Source organism: Danio rerio, chromosome 12, assembly GCF_052040795.2.
Source record: "Danio rerio strain M-AB ecotype USA chromosome 12, GRCz13ab, whole genome shotgun sequence".
In the NCBI taxonomy this organism is placed as follows: Eukaryota; Metazoa; Chordata; class Actinopteri; order Cypriniformes; family Danionidae; genus Danio; species Danio rerio.
The window spans coordinates 48,989,833-49,010,000 of NC_141032.1; the positions used below are offsets into that span (position 1 = coordinate 48,989,833).

At 37.5% G+C, this 20,168-nt stretch overlaps 1 protein-coding gene across 1 annotated transcript in view; it reads left to right on the forward strand.

Moving 5' to 3' along the window:
- The first annotated feature begins 2,044 nt into the window (after positions 1-2,044).
- Positions 2,045-20,168, forward strand: part of hid1b (HID1 domain containing b) — a 27,213-nt gene continuing 9,089 nt past the window's right edge. The window contains 11 exon segments of the mRNA NM_001002739.1: positions 2,045-2,162; positions 3,113-3,262; positions 4,897-5,067; positions 8,145-8,258; positions 10,134-10,234; positions 11,727-11,840; positions 12,100-12,334; positions 14,653-14,709; positions 14,824-14,964; positions 16,436-16,526; positions 18,101-18,252. Of these exon segments, the coding sequence (NP_001002739.1) occupies positions 2,097-2,162; positions 3,113-3,262; positions 4,897-5,067; positions 8,145-8,258; positions 10,134-10,234; positions 11,727-11,840; positions 12,100-12,334; positions 14,653-14,709; positions 14,824-14,964; positions 16,436-16,526; positions 18,101-18,252 (1,392 nt within the window). The 5' untranslated portion in view covers positions 2,045-2,096.

Genomic DNA, 20,168 nt, shown 5'->3' on the forward strand with positions numbered 1-20,168 from the left:
GGACTTTATATTCTATACTGGACATTATTTCTGTTCAGTGATGAGACTTTAGTCTAAGCAGAGTCAGACCTTACTGTCCTAATGAAATCATTAAAGGCATGATCATATTTTATTGTGCTCAAATAAGTGTAATCTAGAGGCCTTTAGCTTTTATATAAGCCACTTATGATACCAAATGATCAACTAGAAGTAAAGTTATTATTTGCTGTTCCTAAAACATAGATAGGCACCGAGACTTTTGTCAGGTGGAGTTTTGGCTGTAGAAAAAAAGTACAAAAATAAAAGTATAAAAGTGTACAGTATAAACAAGCATGCTGTTTTAAAAGGTTGCCTTTAAGTATATTTATGCTCATCAAAGACAACTGTGAATGAGTGTGATTGGATAATTCAGCTAGAAGGGCATCTGCTGCGAAAAACATATGCTGGATAAATTGGCAGTTCATTCCACCCACCCCTTACTCACAAAGAATTTGTTTCATACAGCTCATTTGTCGGATTTTGACTGCTATGTTATCATAAATAGTGAAAATAACACATCAAAGAAGGCTTTAAGACCAAGCAGAATCCTCTGTTGGCTGTCGCTTTGGTGTGACTTCAGCTAATCAGTTTTGGACAACGCTAATGTAACGGAGGCCATAGAGGTCATTGTCTTTAGCCTTCTTGTCAGAGCAACTGACTCTCATTCGGAAAGTTGCTGGTTCGATACCAGTCTGGGGCAGGTTGGGTGTCGTAGATCCAGCAGGGTGATCCTATCAAATATTTTCATTCTACAGTCTGATGTAAGTGAAGTCATCTTTCACTACTGCATTATTTTTAAACAGAGAAAACATTTTACAGGTAACTTTTATTCTAAAGCTTGGACCTTATGTTTAAAAAAAAAAAAAAGAGCTATAAAAAGGAGTGAATATAAGCGGACCATATACTGAAACTGATTTGAATACTATTTTGGCTATTGTTGTTATCCATGAATTTTCAAATGTACATTTTTACAAGAGAGGCTAGAAAAATTGTGAAGCTCTACATTATTATTAATATTGTTATTATCATTATTATTACTACTCTTATTATGTCTTAATCATTATTTATTCAATTGACAAATTCTGACTGAGTAGTTTAATGTGCTGTTTGTTATTTGCCTAATAAATGACAATAGACTACAGTTTTTTTTATTTAAAACTATAAGTTTACTTTTTTTTCTAATGATATGATTGTAATTTTAAATAAGTATTTATTCACATTTCTTTATTATAATTTTTAGGAAATATTTTTGGTACCTGAAAAAGTGTGGTTATGAAGACCATCAGACAAGCTAATTCAGCTAAAGAATAGTGCTAAATGTCACTAAAATGGGCGAATAACTCAGGTTCACTTTTTAAGAATGAAGAACCACCCCTTCTATCAGGCTGGCTACAGACCTGACTACCGACAATTTAGTTCATCAATTCCCCTATAGCGCATGTGTTTGGACTGTGAGGGAAACCAGAGCATAAGGAGGAAACCCAACTGTGTCCATTGAAAGGGACAAAAAATCAATTAAAGATAGTTAGAACTTTCATTTTGTCTCATTTATGAAAGGAAAATTCTGAAACTTGAATCATTTTTCATGTCTAAATGGAGTACAGCACTAAATGAAACGAGGGTTATTCTGAGGACGCCGGATCCATTGTATTCAATATTAGACACGCCTCTAAAGTAACAGCTTAGCATTAATTCACAATATGCGTAAGCCACTCAACCTTTAAAGAGTAATCTTTGAGCAAACATTTAATTTGCACACCAGGAAACTAAGAATGCCAGCATCCTGGTCACGAGCAAACGATTCCTACTACTGCTAAAATTACCTCATGCATATTCATGACGTAAAGTGACGTGGGATATATATTTTGTCGCTGATTGGTTAAAGAGACAGACGGCTGGCGAATGAAAGAATTTACAAAATGAATACATTACATGATTGGACGCGCTGGCCAGGATAACGTCGACGTCTGTGTGGTGTGATTAATATTCATGAGCTAAACCTTTTCCGTAGTAGGATTGGTAATTTAGCGTCGTGTTCACCTGGCGCCGCAGGTGCGCGGTGGATGTAGACACAAGATATGGGTAATTCAGACTCCAAACTGCGCTTCAGAAAAGCGGTGATACAACTTACCACAAAAACACAGGTCAGGTTTACTTTCATCAACATTAGTGACTTAATATCACTATGTGTTTAGAGTTCAGCAGGTTTTAAAGCGCTGTTGAAGTGTAACAGCTGGAATACCGTTGCGTGATGTCATTTAGTGATCTGTAAGGCTAATGTTGTTTATATAACTTCATACACTTGTTTGGAAATGAACGATTTTTAATTTAAAGTTTACGTCAAATGTTAAGCATTTAATTATTAGTTTTATATGTTTTGTTAAATTATTTAAATTTATGCATATAACTTTATTCACGTGACAGTTGTGTGGGGTAATTTTTAGCCAGTTTTAACTGATTGTATACATGTTACCAGCAAAAAGTCTTGTTTATTAGGGATAAAATGTAATAATTTCCATAATTAAGTTAATATCCTTTCTTGTAACAATATCTCGTCAAATTAAAGGAATACACGTTTATATTTTTATTGTTTTGTTGGCGGTTCATTCCGCTGTGGTGACCCCGGATTAATAAAGGGACTAAGCCGACAAGAAAATGAATGAATGAATGTTTTTAATGACAATAAATACAAATTAAAGGGCAAGATTAAGGCACAGTTAGTTTTATATTGTGGCACAGGTAGTTTTATATTCGCTTATTCAGACTTTCATAATTATTTATGTTATTATTGTTATTATTTTAATCATATTTCCAGCCAGTCACTATCAAAGTACAACATTGTGGTCATTTAAATAGTGCTAATTTTGTTATGGAGTCTTACTTACATGCTACCCTATTTCAGACCGAATATACAAAGTAACATGGTAAACAATATAGATAGCATTAAAATAAGTTTGTGTGTGTGCGCGTGCAAAAATATTCCTTAATCTCATCTTGGCATACAGTATTTAATGTTATTCATTTCAAAATGTTTATTCATTAGTTTATTTTTTATTAGTAAATAATTTATTAAATTATTTATTGTGTTTTACAGCCTGTGGAGGCCTCTGAGGATGTGTTCTGGGATCAGTTCTGGAATGACATCGACTTGATGGCACAGGATATTTTCACACTTGTTCCTGCTGCTGAGATCCGTGCTGTGAGAGAGGAGTCTCCATCCAATCTGGCAACCCTGTGTTACAAGGTACAGTTTGCGTTTATTATTCATGTTAAGTATAACAGAGCATCATGTGATGTTAACATTAGACAGGATCAATTATACATAAAACTTATTTTTCACAATCTAATGTACTGAAATGAAATGAGTGACACTTTTAATGTTTTGATGCCTGAAAATTTAACCAAGTTTTGTGTGTCAAGATTATCAAATTATACATTATTTTTGTTATTTTATATATTTTAAGTAGCTTTAATTAACATTGCTTGTATTTGAATTCCAGCCAATTAAGCAGAGGCTTATAGTGTTAGGATTTATTTATTTTTTTATTATGATGTAGAGTTGTGTAAAAAATAAAGATCTCTTCACATTCCTTGCTCTTTTGTGGCTGAATTTTGTTGGTAAATATGCATGCATATTCATAAAAATACCATTTATAAAATGCCTCAAAAAGGGGGGGGCTCAGTGGTTAGCACTGTCACCTCACAGCAAAAAGGTCGCTGATTCGAGTCCCGGCTGGGCCAATTGGCATTTCTGTGTGGAGTTGGCATGTTTTCCCCGTGTTGGCGTGGGTTTCCTCTGGGTGCTCCGGTTTCCCCCACAGTCCAAACACATGCACTATAGGGGAATTAAATGGACTAAATTAGGAGTAATGTGTGTATGACTGTTTCCTAGCACTGGGTTGCAGCTGGAAGGGCAGTCACTGTGTAAATTGCCATTTATAAAATACCCCAAAAAGGGGTGGCTCAGTGGTTAGCTCTGTTGCCCTAGCAAGAAGGTCATTGGTTTGAGTCCCAGCCAGGCCAGTTGGCATTACTGCGTGCAGTTTGCAAGTTTACCCCGTGTTCATGTGGGTTTCCTCCGGGTGCTCCGGTCTCCCCCACAGTCCAAACACATGCGCTATAGGTGAATTATATGGACTAAATTGGCCGTAATGTGTGAGTGTGTGTGTGAATGAGTGTTTCCCAGTACTGGGTTGCAGCTGGAAGGGCATCCACTGTGTAAAGCATATGCTGGATAAGTTGTCGGTTCATTCCGCTGTGGCGACCCCTGATAACTAAAGGGACTAAGCCAAAGGAAAATTAATGAATGTAGAGTTGTGTAAAAAATTAAGGTCATTTCTCTTTTCTAACTCATGAAAAATGTCTTAAAAATATAAGTTATATAAATGTTTTTAACAAGAGTGAGTAAATGGTGACAGAATTAGCTTTTTTTGGGTGAAATATCCTTTTGAATTTAAAAATGTGCAGTCTATAAAACTAAAAAATGTTAAATTAAATTTAAAATGTTATTACATTCGAGTTTGCAACCTTCAGTAAAAACTTCTAGAAGTATAGATCAGCCATTTGGTGTTGATAAATATGCATGCATATTCATAAAAACACCATTTGTAAAATGCCCCAAAAATTGGTCAAAAGTTGTAAAAAATATCCTAATAATTTAAGTTATAAAAGTTTTTTTGAACAAGTACAAGGGTGAATAAATGATATAAAAATATAAGTCTAAAAATGTAAGTTAATGCATGTAAATTAATGTTGTTGTTTTTTATCTGAAAACAATTATTCAGGATATTTTGATGTTGTTTTCCATCGAAGTTATATGTAGCGTTCATGACATTTACATTAATTAATGTTTCACTTGAATGTCTGTGTGTTTTGCAGGCAGTGGAAAGGCTGGTGTTGAATGCAGACACAGGTTGTGTGTGTGAGCGAGACAGACAGACCGTTCTGATCTGCACTCGCCTGTTGACTCGGATTCTGCCGTACATCTTTGAGGATCCAGACTGGCATGGGTTCTTCTGGTCCACTGTGCCAAAACTGGGCAAATCTGTGGTGAGGAAAATACTTTTGTGTGGTCAGGAAAATGTGGGTGATGCAGTGGCGCAGTAGGTAGTGCTGTCGCCTCACAGCAAGAAGGTCGCTGGTTTGAGCCTCGGCTCAGTTGGCATTTCTGTTTGGAGTTTGCATGATCTCCCTGCTTTCCTCCGGGTGCTCCGGTTTCCCCTACAGTTCAAAGACATGCGGTAACGGTGAATTGGATAGGCTAAATTGTCCGTAGTGTATGAGTGTGTGTGTGTGTGGATGTTTCCCAGAGATGGGTTGCGGCTGGAAGGTGGTAAAAACGTGGTGGATAAGTTGGCGGTTCATTCCGATGTGGCGACCCCGAATTAATAAAGGGAATGAGCCAACAAGAAAATGAATGAATGAATGGTCAGGAAAACTCCTGCCTCATCTGTAGTTGAATAAACACTAATATAAACTGCGGGCCCTATCATACACCCAGCGCAATAAGGAGTGTTTAGTTTGATTTGTTACTATTTTCAGACCAGCCCAACAATAATTTTCCCGTTTTGCGCCACGTTATTTAAATAGTAAATCCATTTTTGCAACTTTGTGGACTCGTGGGTGTGCCAGAGGTGTGTTAAAGCGCATTGCTGGCGTGTTGCTATATTGAGGAGCTGAATTAGCGACATTTATCAACTAAGAGCTACTCTAAAGTCCAGCAGAAAGCATTAGTTATGCATCTATGCAGGTCTAAATGCTTACACATTGCTTAATACACACAGGATGTGCAGCAATACACCACTATCTTTACTGATGGAAACAATTAAAGGATTAAAACATTACACAAACTATTATTTTCTACAGAAATATAAAAACCACTGCTTCCATGCCTCATCTCGGGCGGCTTATTCAGTTTAATCATATTTTTAATTATATATACAATTTGCATTTGTATATTGTTACTATTATTAGTAGTAGTAGCAGTAGTAGTATTTACTGTCTGCAGATTTATATTTATTTTAATAAACGCAAGTTTAGATTCGTCTGCCGACGTCTGCATCACCATATGAGGCATAAGAACAGGACGTGTGTTTGAATATAACTCTATTTTCTGACCACACTTCATTATTAATTCCTTTGCTGCAGATTAGAACTGAATTTAGAAATAGTTTTGACACATTTTTGTGCTTAACAAATTAAATTAAATATGTAAGCTAATGGATGTCTTCAGTGGAGTGCGTACAAGACCGTTTCCTTATCCACAAAAGTAAAGGAGTAAAGAGAAAGTAAAGAGGCTGAATGAAGAAGGCTCGTTCTTTATCCTCGTGCTGCAGATGCTCTGTCTAAGTGAAGTGTTCAGTTTTTACACTTACAAGTGTCCACCATGTAAATAGCAAATGCACCATGGCACGACACAACTGACTCTTAAAGGGAATGCGAGATGAGACTCTGATCAGTTTAATGCATGTTATGCTCAAAACACACCCAGAACTCATTAAGAGAATAAGGGCCTACTCACACTATGCCATCCGTACCGTGCCCAAGTCCGTTTCCCGGATCGTTTGAGAAGTGTGAGTGCACTGAATCAGGCTCAAGCACGGTTCACTTGGCCGGCCCTGGCCCGGTTGGAAGAGGTGGGCCTGAGCGCAGTACACTTGGGCTTTGGCGCGGCACACTTGAGTGCAAAACACACCAAAGTCCGAAACTGAAAGCGAGACGTGACTTTTAAGGGACTGTTTCATATGGATTTATTACTGTTCAGTGAATGCAAACTGCCGTAGTTTATTAAATATGCAAACCCCTCACTGCATGACAGCTTCGCGCCTTCAGTAGACCTCCTCATTCCTGCAGCAAGAGGACTTTATGATTGGTTATGAGCGCCAATAGTGGCGGATCTGTTCGGCGAAATATCTGACTGCGTGTTACTGTATATCAAACGACTGAAACGATATAACTAGAGAAATCTCCACTGTAATGCTGAATGACAGCGCTTCTCACTGAACAGCACAGCATCGATCACGTAAGCGCGCCCAGGCCTGAGTGCGGGCCGTCGGGGGAGACGGGAGGAGGGACATGCGTGCTTTGGCCCGGTTCGAGGCAACTGTACCTAGTGTGAGTACGGCCTAAGCTCAGCCCTGTAAGACCATGCGCCAGGCACAGAGCATATTTATCCATTCTTAAAGTGGCAAAAGTGGAGTCAGACACACCCTTAATACTTTTGCCCCATGTGCTTTAGACCAGTGGTTCTCAAACTGTGGTACGTGTACCACTAGTGTTACGCAGGCTTGCTTCTAGTGGTACGCGGAGGAATGAAATATGTCATGTACATGCTACACACATTTCAAAATTTATCAAAAAAGATGTATAGAATATGCCAATATGACAAATAGCCTATATTTCTGAGGTAATCTTCCACGTTTTTTTTTTACTTTGCAGAGTTGTAGCTGCTTTACTGGGCCTACTACGCTACTGTATTTCAATACTGCTCATTTTGGTGGTACTTTGAGAGACAATTTTTTTCCTGAGGTGGTACTTGATGAAAAAAGTTTAAGAACCACTGCTTTAGACTATGCGCCTAGATTGTAAATAGAGCCCTGTGTGTATATGCTTGTGTGTGGGTTGTGTGTGTGCGTCTGACAGTGTGTGGGAGGGAGAGAGAGATTTTGTTCTCCGGTGCATTTTTATGTTCTCCTGTTACCGGCCTGAACACTCCTCTGATTGTGGTTCTCTCAAAAGAACGAGAGTGTATTAAATATCCTGCGATTTAAAGACATGAAGGAAACTGAATGAGTGCATTGATGTGTGTATAAAGCTCTTCAGAAAACCACTAAAACACTACTAAGAAACCAACTTTAAATCTCGGATTGTGTTTGCATGATTTGACAAAAAAAACATCAATCATGAATTTACTGCTGTGATGATTAAAAACATGACAGATTTGCTGTGTGTGTTTGTGTATAGCTATTTTAATTTAAATTAAAAAAATAAAACAAAATTAGTCATCCATCTGATTCACCTCTGAATGACCAAGATCACAGATTGAAGTAAATTCTGTTAGTCTGCAGTTTTAACTTTTGTAATAACAGCAGGTGACTAAATACTGTGCTTGTGTGTGTGTGTGTCAGGATGAAGGTGAAGAGGAGTGCACGCGGCCCCTGGCGGAGTCTCTCCTCTCAGCTGTTTCAGATCTGCTTTTCTGTCCAGATTTCACAGTTGAAAGCAACTTCAAGACCAGTGCGGTAACTCTCTCTCTCTCTCTGACTCTCCGTCATTACTGCTCTGTGGAGTTTTGTAGATGCTCATCATTGCTTAATTTAAACACAATCTATATGCTTATGTAGTGTCTACAATGTCAAAAATATCCATAAATTAGCAGTTTGCTGTATTTTGTAATTCATGTTTTTATTTTTCCTCATTTATTTCTGCTTTTGAGTTGCATTATGGGATCTCAATCTTTCTTCCAACAACTTTTAACCTTAAAAAGTGACTTTTCTGAACGTGTGTAACAGTTTGCAGTGCTATATTGTCTGGGTTGGTGTTGTATATTGCATTTCAAAAACCTTGTAATAAACTGGCAGTACATTTTCTGTTATTTTACAGAGTTCTCTATATTTCTGATGCGTTATATTGGTTCAAGCTACTAAATGTCTATAAAAGTCAGTGTTAAAGTGTAGAGTTGAATTATTGGTATCACTTTATTTTGATGAACTCTTTAATGCATTTTGTTGAATTTAAGTTACATTGCATCTACATGTCAGCTAATTCTCATTAGATAATCAATAGACTGTTAGGTTGGGGTTTGGGTTAGTGATAGTTGACATGTACTTGCATGTTTATTATAATCAGTTAAATGTCTGTTGAAGGAGCAGTATCAGCAGATATTAAGCAGACAGTCTAATACTCATTTGAGAATTAACCGGCATGTTGTTGCAATCCAACTTTTAGTCAATAATAATATGCAATGGGAACCATTAAAATAAAGTGTTACCGAATTTTTTACATCGGAAGTGCACAGATCAGAGATCAACATATCATAATGCAATTCACAACCGTAAATAAACAAATAACATTTGTGAATGACTAAATATATAAAGTGTTAATTAACAGATTTGTTTTTTACCGTGTACCAAAAGTTTGTTTAAAATATGGACAAACCCAACCACTGGTTTAAAATGTGTAATTTAGATTTAATTGAAAAATTATCCAACATTGGGTTTGTCAATATTTGTCTCAATGTTGGGTAAAAACAACACAATATATATATAATTTTATAGATTGCATAAAATTATAACAGGACACTGGAGGGAAGAATGAGCTAAAGCAATGTGTATAGCTGCGTCCCAAATCGCATACTTATGCACTATTCTACGCCATTTTGTAGTATGAATAGTGCAAGTAGTGTGTTCACACTGAAAATTCTAATAATAGTAAGTGCACTTTAATTACCCGGATGATGCACTCATTCAGCCGCTAAAATGAAGTGTGTAATGATGGACACTTCACACACTCAACGACCGCAGGTTTGCTTACATAGCGGAAGGGGTGGAGCTATCAGACGCACATGTTGAATAACTTTATTTATTTTGTATGGTTAAAGCAAAATTCTCCTACGAGAGTGATTATAGCGCCTCCCGATGGTGAATGCGGTTATACTCACGGCAGGTATTATTTGATAATTCTGTTGTTTATTTCACTGATTTGGCAACCGTCAAACGTCAACAGGGAAACGGTTTGAATTTCCACGTAGTAAAAAAACATGAGTGTGCCATTTGGGACGACACTACATACATATACTGTCCTGTTGAGTGTGTAAGTGCATAAGTACATAGTGCATGAGTGCATAGTGTATAGTGTGCCATTTGGGACGCAGCATATTTTAGCCATACATTAACATCGCAATTTTTAAAAACTGGTTTCAAGTTTAGGAAATATATTTTATTCGTGTATATTTTATATATATATATATATGAAATATATATGCATTTCTTCTTCATATTTTCATATAAACTACACAAATGCAGTTTGTAAATGCAACAGTGTCTTGGTTTCTTTTGTATGTTTTAATGTTTCTCTCATTTTTAATAACCTGCTAACGTCTGTGTGTATGTGTTCAGGATGCTGATATCCAGTCCATAGACAGCTGTGAGTTCATCTGGGAAGCTGGTGTTGGATTTGCTCAGACTCCGCCTCTCAACTATTCCCATGACTCCAACAGGTCAGAGCCCTGCCCACTTCACTACAGCTCCACCCACTTCAAACTGCCCTGCCCCTTTGGCCTTCACCGCACTCTCAGAGCATTTCGTCTGGGTGAAAAATTCAAGTAAACAGCCTTAGAAAACTGAATGAGCTCTAAAACCTTTTGTACCCGGATCACTCAACACATACTATATGTGTTTACAAATTGTTGCAAATTGAATATTTCAATTTATATATAATTTGTATCAAATACATGTAAAGTTTATATTGAACATTTTCTCAATTATATGAATGTATGTGTGTGTTTATATACACCAGTATATAATAAATATCCAGTGAGCGGCAGTTCTGTGGGCGCAAATGCCTTGTTGATGCCAGAGGTCAGAGGAGAATGGCCAGACTGGTTCCAGCTGATAGAAAGGCAACAGTAACTCAAATAAGCACTCGTTACAACCGAGCTCTGCAGAAGAGCATCTCTGAACACACAACACATCCAACCTTGAGGCGGATGGGCTACAGCAGCAGAAGACCACACGGGGTGCCGCTCCTGTCAGCTAAGAACAGGAAACTGAGGCTACAATTCACACAGGCTCACCAAAACTGGACAATAGAAGATTGGAGAAACGTTGCCTGCTCTGATGAGTCTCCATTTCTGCTGTGACATTCAGATACTCGGGTCAGAATTTGGCATCAATAACATGAAAGCATGGATCCATCCTGCCTTGTATCAGCGGTTCAGGCTGGTGGTGGTGTAATGGTGTGGGGGAGATTTTCTTGGCACACTTTGGGCTCATTAGTATCAATTGAGCATGGTGTCAACGCCACAGCCTACCTGAGTATTGCTGCTGACCATGTCCATCCCTTTATGACCACAGTGTCTTTATCTTCTGATGGCTACTTCCAGCAGGATAACACACCATGTCATAAAGCTCAATCATCTCAGACTGGTTTCTTGAACATGACAATCAGTTTACTGTACTCAGATTCTATTCAATTCAATTCACCTTTATTTCTATAGCGCTTTCACAATGTAGATTGTGTCAAAGTAGCTTCACATAGAAATTCATAGTAAATTGAAACAGTGTCAGTTCAGTTTTTAGTGTTTAAGTTCAGTTTAGCTCAGTTCAGTGTGGCTTAATAATCACTACTGAGAGTCCAAACACTGAAAAGCAAATCCATCGATGTGCAGCTCTACAGATCCTAAACCATGCAAGCCAGTGGCGACAGCGGCGAGGGAAAAAACTTCACCAATTGGCGAAAGTAAAGAATTATAAAAAACCTTGAGAGAAGGCAGGCTCAGTTGTACGCAACCATTTCACCTCTGGCCAAACGTCTTGTGTAGAGCTGAAGTCTAGGCGCCGGAGTCTGGAGAATGCTGGACCTCAGCAAAGACTCGTCTGTCCCTGGAGAGTCACAGAAATTAATCTCATGCTCTCCACTCCTAATAATAAATCAGAATAAACTGCACAATTATTAATCACACTCACTATCGCTCTCTCTCTCTTTTACAGGACAGAATTGCTGAAACTCTTGTTGACCTGTTTCTCAGAAGAGATGTACCAGTCTCCATCAGACACACACACTCTCAACCCTTGGGTCTCGTTCTTTTGCTCCAGAGAAAACAGGTAAACACACATGCGCTTTATTTGTTACACCACATCAAGTTTCAATTCAATGGACTTTGTTGGCATGACATACATGTGTACATATTGCCAAAATGTTCATAGAAGGGGGTAAAAAAGTCAATATAATTAATAGTAAATATGAAAAAAATAATAACAATAAAAACAGAAAGGAATATTTACAGTATACATATACAACAATAAAGTGCCTTCACCTTTAGTTGGTGGCATTTATAAATAAGATTCTGTATCTCTGTTTCAGACATGCACTCCCGCTCTTCACTTCTCTTCTGAATGTTGTTTGTGCATATGACCCTATCGGCTATGGCGTCCCGTACAATCACCTGATGTTTTCTGACCAGCGGGGCGAGCTGGCGGAGCTGGCACTGCAAACACTGATCATTTCACTGGAGCAGGAGCTCAATGACACACACCCCAACACACACACCACTGCTGACACTGATTACAACAGGAACAACACTACTGAAGCATGCCCGGTAACAATGCTTTTCTATTTCAAAATCATTCTCTACCAATGCGTTTTCACTGTTCCTGTTTTTTTCATCAATGTTTATCAAGTTCTGAAAACATTACTTGCTAAAAAAATTTCTATATTATTGCATTTTGGTTAGCACTGTCTCCTCACAGCAAGAAGGTCACTGGTTCTTCTCTCAGCTGGGTCAGTTGGTGTTTTTGTGTGGATTTGCATGTTCTCCCCGTGTTGGCGTGGGTTTCTTCCATGTGCTGCGGTTTCCCCCACAGTCCAAACACATGCATAGGGGAATTGGATTAACTAAATTGGCCACAGTGTATGGGTGTTTCCCAGTACTTGGTTGCGGCTAGAAGGGCATCCACTGCATGAAACATTTGCTGGAATAGTTGGCGGTTGATTCTGCTGTGGCGGCCCCTGATCAATAAGGGACTAAGCCAAAGAAAAATGAATGAATTATTGCACTGTATTCCAGATCTTAATAATGTGGTGTGATAGACTTGTTTTAAGAACAGAAATTTATTTATTTACTGATTTGAGTTGCTTTTAAAGCTCCCAAATCTCACTCACACATCTGTGTGTTAGTGCTGTTGTTCAAGAAATCAATTCTGCATCAATTCTGAGATTTTTACAACGATAAATGCATTGCTATTTTCTCTTGAATCAATTCTGAATGTCCTCTGTGTGAAATACACTGGTAAAAAATGGTGTGTTGGACATTATACCGCATCGTGCAGTTACAGTGCTCAGCATAAATAAGTGACATTGCTCTTTTTAAATGAATATTTTCTATATAATAGGATGCTTTACAATATTATATTTGTGCATATACATTAGATTAGTCAGTACTGAAGCCAAATCTGGAGTATTAGTACAATCTTTAAATATTAGTAGCCAGGCATGTGCACACAGGGCTCAACATGTGCAGTGCAGTGCACATGCCCTTTTTAGTCTTGGATAGAAGGTGCCCTTCCAAAATGATCTGAAGGGCCCCAGCGACACCCGCCCCCCATCACCACCCCCGATCATCAGTTCTCGCGCGACATACCCCCCCTCTCTATAGCTCACGCGACATATCCCCCCACATAGCTCGGGCGTGACTTATATATATATATATATATATATATATATATATATATATATATATATATATATATATATATATATATATATTTATATATATATACAATTTTGTGGTTTGTAATTTTTTTTAAATATGTTTGGTGAAAAAAATGCTATTTTTATCTGTTTAGTAATTTGTTTTTGTTTAAATGCACCAAAATATATAACATTTTATTAACTGAGAAATTGATAAAAAATATTATTTAATGATTAATTAATAAATTAACTACTTTAAAAGTGAGTGTTTTAATGCAAGGCGACGCAGTGGCGCAGTAGGTAGTGCTGTCGCCTCACAGCAAGAAGGTCGCTGGTTCGAGCCTCAGCTGGCTCAGTTGGCGTTTCTGTGTGGAGTTTGCATGTTCTCCCTGCGTTCACGTGGGTTTTCCTCCGGGTGCTCCGGTTTCCCCCACAGTCCAAACACATGCGCTATAGGGGAATTGGGTAGGCTAAAAGTGTGAATGAGTGTGTGGATGTTTCCCAGAGATGGGTTGCGGCTGGAAGGGCATCTGCTGCGTAAAAAACGTGCTGGATAAGTTGGTGGTACATTCCGCTGTGGCGACCCCAGATTAATAAAGGGACTAAAGCAGGAAAGAAAATGAATGAAAAAATGAATGTTTTAATACAAAGAGGTGTTAAATGCAATGATACATGCTCAAACTTATACTGTAAGCACAAGTAATTCATAGTAAATCTAAATAAAACACATATTTTTGTTGGATTTAGTGCTGAAAAACATTGTGATTGTTTCCATAAAAGGTATCTGGGTAGCACGGTGGCTGTCTAGTTAGCACTGTGGCTTTGCAGCAGTTGGCATTTTTTTGTGGAGTTTGCATGTTCTCCCTGTGTTGGCGTGGGTTTCCTCCGGGTGCTCCGGTTTTCCCCACAGTCCAGACACATGCACTATAGGGGAATTGATGAACTAAGTTGGCCATAATGGATGAGTGTGTGTATGGTTGTTTCCAAGTACTGTGTTGCGACTGGAAGGGCATCCGCTGTGTCAAACATATGCTGGAATAGTGATTAGGCGATTCAATGTGCTGTGGCGACCTCTGGTAAATCAGAATCTAAGCTAAAGTAAACGACTGAATAAAAGTCATCTGGTATTATGAGTGAAAGGCAGCATAGTTTAATGCATTTAAAATAGAAAAGCGATTGTCAAGAATGCTGAACTTGAATATCAGATTTCTTTCCTTATCGTTTCAGACCTCAAGAGGTGAAAATCTGTTTGTAAACTACCTGTCTCGAATTCACAGAGAAGAGGTGAGACGCTTAAACACAACACATGCATGCTGAATCAGGTTTAAAACCATCTAATCCTGCTCTTTGAGTGATGCATGTGTTTCTAAATGCATTTTTATTTTTATTTTCCTGGAGGATTTTAACTTCATCTTGCGAGGGATCAGCCGGCTGCTCAATAACCCTCTCATGCAAACATACCTGCCGCATTCCTGCAAAAAGATCCAGTTTCATCAAGAGCTTCTGGTTCTCTTCTGGAAACTCTGTGACCTCAACAAGGTGTGTATATCTTACATTTTAATTCTGTATATTTTTCCTCATGTTCTGTTTTATGGAGAGAAGACACGTTTTAACTCATAATAGTTTTAATAACTAATTTCTTTTCTCTTTTCCATGATGACAGCACATAATATTAGACTATATTCTTCAAGATACTAGTATTCAGCTTAATGTGACATTTAAAGGCTTCACTAGGTTAATTAAGGTAAAGTTAGGGTAATTAGGCAAGTTATTGTATAATAGTGGTTTGTTCTGGAGATTATCCAAAACAAATATTGCTTAAGGGGGGTATAATATTTACCTTAAAAATAGTTTAAAATAAATTTAAAAAGATTGTATAAGAGTAACAAATCTACATTTTTGTAAATTGCTCTACTGCAATGGATTTAATTTGTGATTATTATTGTCACATTTATGCTATTTGTAACATCTTTATTTACACATTTATTTATTGTTCTTTATTGTTTTATTATTGCTGTTTGACTTTTGACTTCTTATGTGTTATTGTATATCTTGTAGCACTTTGAGTTTAAGAAAAGCGCATCATGAATCAAATTTATTATTATTACTATTATTATTATTGTTATTGTACAATTTAAGATACTATAGATAGTAGTATTTAGCCTAAAGCGCAGCTTAATGGCTTAACCCAGTTAATTAGGTTAACTTGGTTAATTAGGCAAGTCATTGTATAACAGTGGTTTGTCTTGTAGCCAATCCAAGACTTAAAATTGCTTAATATTGCTTAATTGCTTAATAATATTGACCCTAAAATAGGTATAATAAAATTAAAAACTGCTTTTATCCTAGCCGAAATAAAACAAATAAGACTTTCTCCAGAAGAAAAAATATTATCAGACATACTGTGAAAAATTCCTGAATCTGTTAAACATCATTTGGGAAATATTTGAAAAAAAATTAATATTGCTCAGGAAGGCGATTAATTTTGCATTCAATTGTGCATATAATTTAACAAATGTTCATAGTAAATGCAGGGCTTAATTTGTGCTGGAACACGCCGGATGTGGATTCGGCACCTCATTTTACCTATCCCTCTCCTCCCGTGTTCGCTGTTCACCTTTACTTTCTTCCGCGACTCCCCAACCTTCGTCACTTTCGTCTGCGGCACCCCCGCTCCGCTCACTTTAGTCTGCGACACCCTTCTGCCATCCACCGCACCAACTACCAATCCCCCCACCCCCATTCTCCACTTTCGTGCGTGATACCTCTTCATCCTAGGGTAACTTGTCGGATCCGTTACCCCGATCTGTTCCGAGACATCATAATTCACAAATTAAGCAGTAAATAAATTGTATATATTTTTTTTAATTCTTAAATAAATGACATTTACTTATTTTTATATGCTTATTGTATTTTATAAATGTTACCTTATATAATATATTTAAAATTAATTTAACTGTGTTTATATCTGTTATATCAGTTTATATATTTCTTCATGTCTGTGTTCCAGAAGTTTCTGTTCTACGTGTTGAAGAGCAGTGATGTGCTGGATATTCTGGTACCCGTCCTCTTCTATCTGAATGATGCTCGTGCAAATCAGTGTGAGTGTCTGGAGGATTCAGTGTTACATGTTAAATAACTTCACTCATACTGTATAGTGATGGGAAGTTCGGATCATTTCACTGACTCGAAAAAAGATTCATTCATCTCGATGAACGAGACTCAAAGATCCGAGTCATTTCGTTCATTCGGTTTAATTTGCCAAAATATTATTAAAATGTTATGAATTGCTTCCAAACACATCTACAACTAACCCAAAAGGTTGATCACATGACAAATAAGTCATCGATAGAATACTTTAAGAAGGAGAACATAATAATTCAGTGTTTACCTGCTCTGTTGTCTATGAAGGTTTTGTTGTCTCTTTGCTCAGCTCACCTCTTCATGTCTTCATATGACAGTGGTTCGTTCACGTTACACTGACAGTCACATTTAATCTTAACCAATGTACACAGTCTGAGCCGATAGGAGTCATGATAATTAGTTCACCTTTCGAGTCTTCTGGTTCTTGAGTCGTTCGTTCATCACGTGACAGAATGACTCAAACCCGGTTGAGGACTCGAGAGGTGAACGGATCAATTCTTTTTCCGACTCTAAACGCAAATGATTGGCTTCTGCCTTTCTGCGATGAACGACTCAAAAGACTTGAAATGAACGATACCACCTGCACAAATGTGCGCACACGCGAATGACCGAATCACTCCCTGAGAGGACTCGTAGTTCCCGAATCATTTTGAAGATTCGTTCAAAATGAACAAATCGTTCAGGAACGACCCATCACTAATACTGTATTGACCTTATTCTGCGTTGCAGAAGTGCGTTTGTTTTTGCGATTTGTTTTAACTTGTCTATGGGAGATATGAATCAAAATTATAAACCGCAGAAAACAGTCAAACTACTTGCTCATGTTCATGACTGTACATAAAAAGTAGAATAATATAATAAGAAAATATCAGTTTGTGGTGACACTCTGGCTCAGTGGGTACCTCACAGCAAGAAGGTTGCTGGTTCGAGTGCTGGCTGGGTCCATTGGTGCTTCTGTGTGTGGAGTTTGCATGTTCTCCCCGTGTTGGCCTGGGTTTCCTCCAGGTGCTCCGGTTTCCCCCATAGTCCAAACACATGCACTGTAGGGTAATTGAGTAAACTAAATTGCCCATAGTATATGAGTGTGTATGGAGGTTTTCCAGTACCTGGGAAGGGCATCCGCTGTGTAAAACATATAGATAAGTTGGTGGTTCATTCCGCTGTGGTGACCCCTGATGAATAAATAGACTAAGCTGAAGAATAAATTAATATCAGTTTGCAACATCAAGCAGCAGAACGAGCTGTTTTTAATGTTTAAACATGAATGAAAGTGAATGGGACCGGAAGTCTCAAGCCAAAAATAGTCAAATTGCTGCGCCTTCTCGTACGCTGAGAATATGGTCAATATTTTAACCTCTATATCTCTTTCACTTTGAAACACTTTACTTAAATGATATGAAATAAATGCATGCATATTTCTCCTATCCTATTGCTCTGATCTAGTATTGATTATTTGAGTGTTTTTAATCATGTCCTATTGTTAGGAATGTAGAAGAGATATCTGTCAGTGTGCTTGTGTGTCTGTTTGCAGCACGTGTCGGTCTGGTGCATATTGGCGTGTTTATTTTGTTGCTGTTAAGCGGAGAGAGGAATTTTGGGGTGCGTCTGAACAAACCCTACAGTGTACGAGTGCCGATGGATATTACAGTGTTTGCTGGGACTCACGCTGACCTGCTGATCGTGGTGAGATGAACACAAGTGCATGCATCTGCAGAAATATTTTCGTTTAAAAGCCACAATGCAATAAAGCATCAAAATTTAATCCTTTGCACTGTATTCCAGATCAATAATAGGATGTGATACATTTGTTTTAGGAACAGAAATTAATTTATTTACTGATTTATGTTGATTTTAAAGCTTCCAAATCTCACTTACACATCCGCATATTAGTGCTGTTTAAACTATTAATTGCATGTAAAATAGACTTTTTTAACAAAAACTGTAAAATGTAGATTTGTTTATCATGTATTAATGCTAAAAGTCGTATTTAATTTATGTATTAATTTGTTTGTTTTTAATTGCATTATTATAGTTGAAATGTCCTTGCCATGAATATAGCCTTGGTTGCTGAAATGGCATTAAATAAAATTTGCAAATACGTAATAAATATATACAGTACACAAACAATTTATATTGGAATATATCTAACAAATGTATAAAATTACAAAAATTATGTTAATATTTCAAGTGTATATACATGTATTTGTTTGCATTTATACACTCACCGGCCACTTTATTAGGTACACCTTACTAGTACCGAGTTGGACCCACTTTTGCATTCAGAACTGCCTTAATCCTTCGTGGCAGAGATTCAACAAGGCACTGGAAATATTCCTCAGAGATATCCTCCATATTGACATGATAGCATCACACAGTTGCTGCATATTTGTCGGCTGCACATTCATGATGCCAATCTCCCGTTCCACCACATCCCAAAGCTGCTCTATTGGATTGAGGTCTGGTAACTTCGGAGGCCATTTGAGTACAGTGAACTCATTATCATGTTCAAGAAACCAGTCTGAGATGATTGAGCTTTATGACATTGTGTGTTATCCTGCTGGAAGTAGCCATGAGAAGATGGAGACACTGTGCTCATAAAGGGATGGACATGGTCAGCAACAATACTCGGGTTGACACAATGCTAAATAGGTACTAATAGGCCCAAAGTGTGCCAAGAAAATAATCCCCACACAATTACACCACCACCAGCAGCAGCCTGAACTGTTGATGCAAGGCAGGATGGATCCATGCTTTCATGTTGTTCATGCCAAATTTTAACCTGACCATTCAAATGTCGCAGCAGAAATTAAGACTCATCAGAGCAGTTGCTGCCATGTGAAGTAGAGATGAGTGTTAACAAGACAGGTGTACCTAATAAAGTGGCCAGTGGGTGTATATACACTGTACACACATATGTAAATACAAACTTTTATTTTGTATCTAATTAATTGTTAAACGGCACTAAAATGCAGATTTTGGAGCTTTAAATCAACTTAAATCAGTAAATAAATTAGTTTCTGTTCTTAGAACAAAGATATCACATCACATTATTAAGCTCTGGTATAAGATCTTTATATGAAAAAAGTTTGTGCATAAAAATAATTTGCATAAAGTATTGAATTTAATGAGATTCAAAACTATTAATATAAAAACTTTTTTTAGTCATATTCCTGGAGGCACACCAACAGTACATATTTTGGATTTCTCCCTTATCTGACCCATTAACTTCAGATTTTGGAGTCTCCTCTAATGTTCTGATGAGTTGATTCAGGTGTGTTTGATTCGGGAGAGGTTGAAAATGTGTACTGTTGGTGTGCCTTCAGGCACAGAGTTGGGAAACACTGCTTTATATAATACACATATTTGCATGTGTTTAAGAATTGACTTATTTTTTCACGCACCAAACAACACTTATAAGTACCTTTCTTAGATGTGGGTGTAACTGACATTGTGCAGATTTAATACGTGATATGCAGTCAATTGATTTTTCTCATTCACTTACATCAGTTTTTGGGTTGCCAGGTATGCATTTTGGCACTAATGTGCAGACTTGGGAGCTTTAAAATCACTTAAATCAGTAAATAAATTAGTTTCTGTTT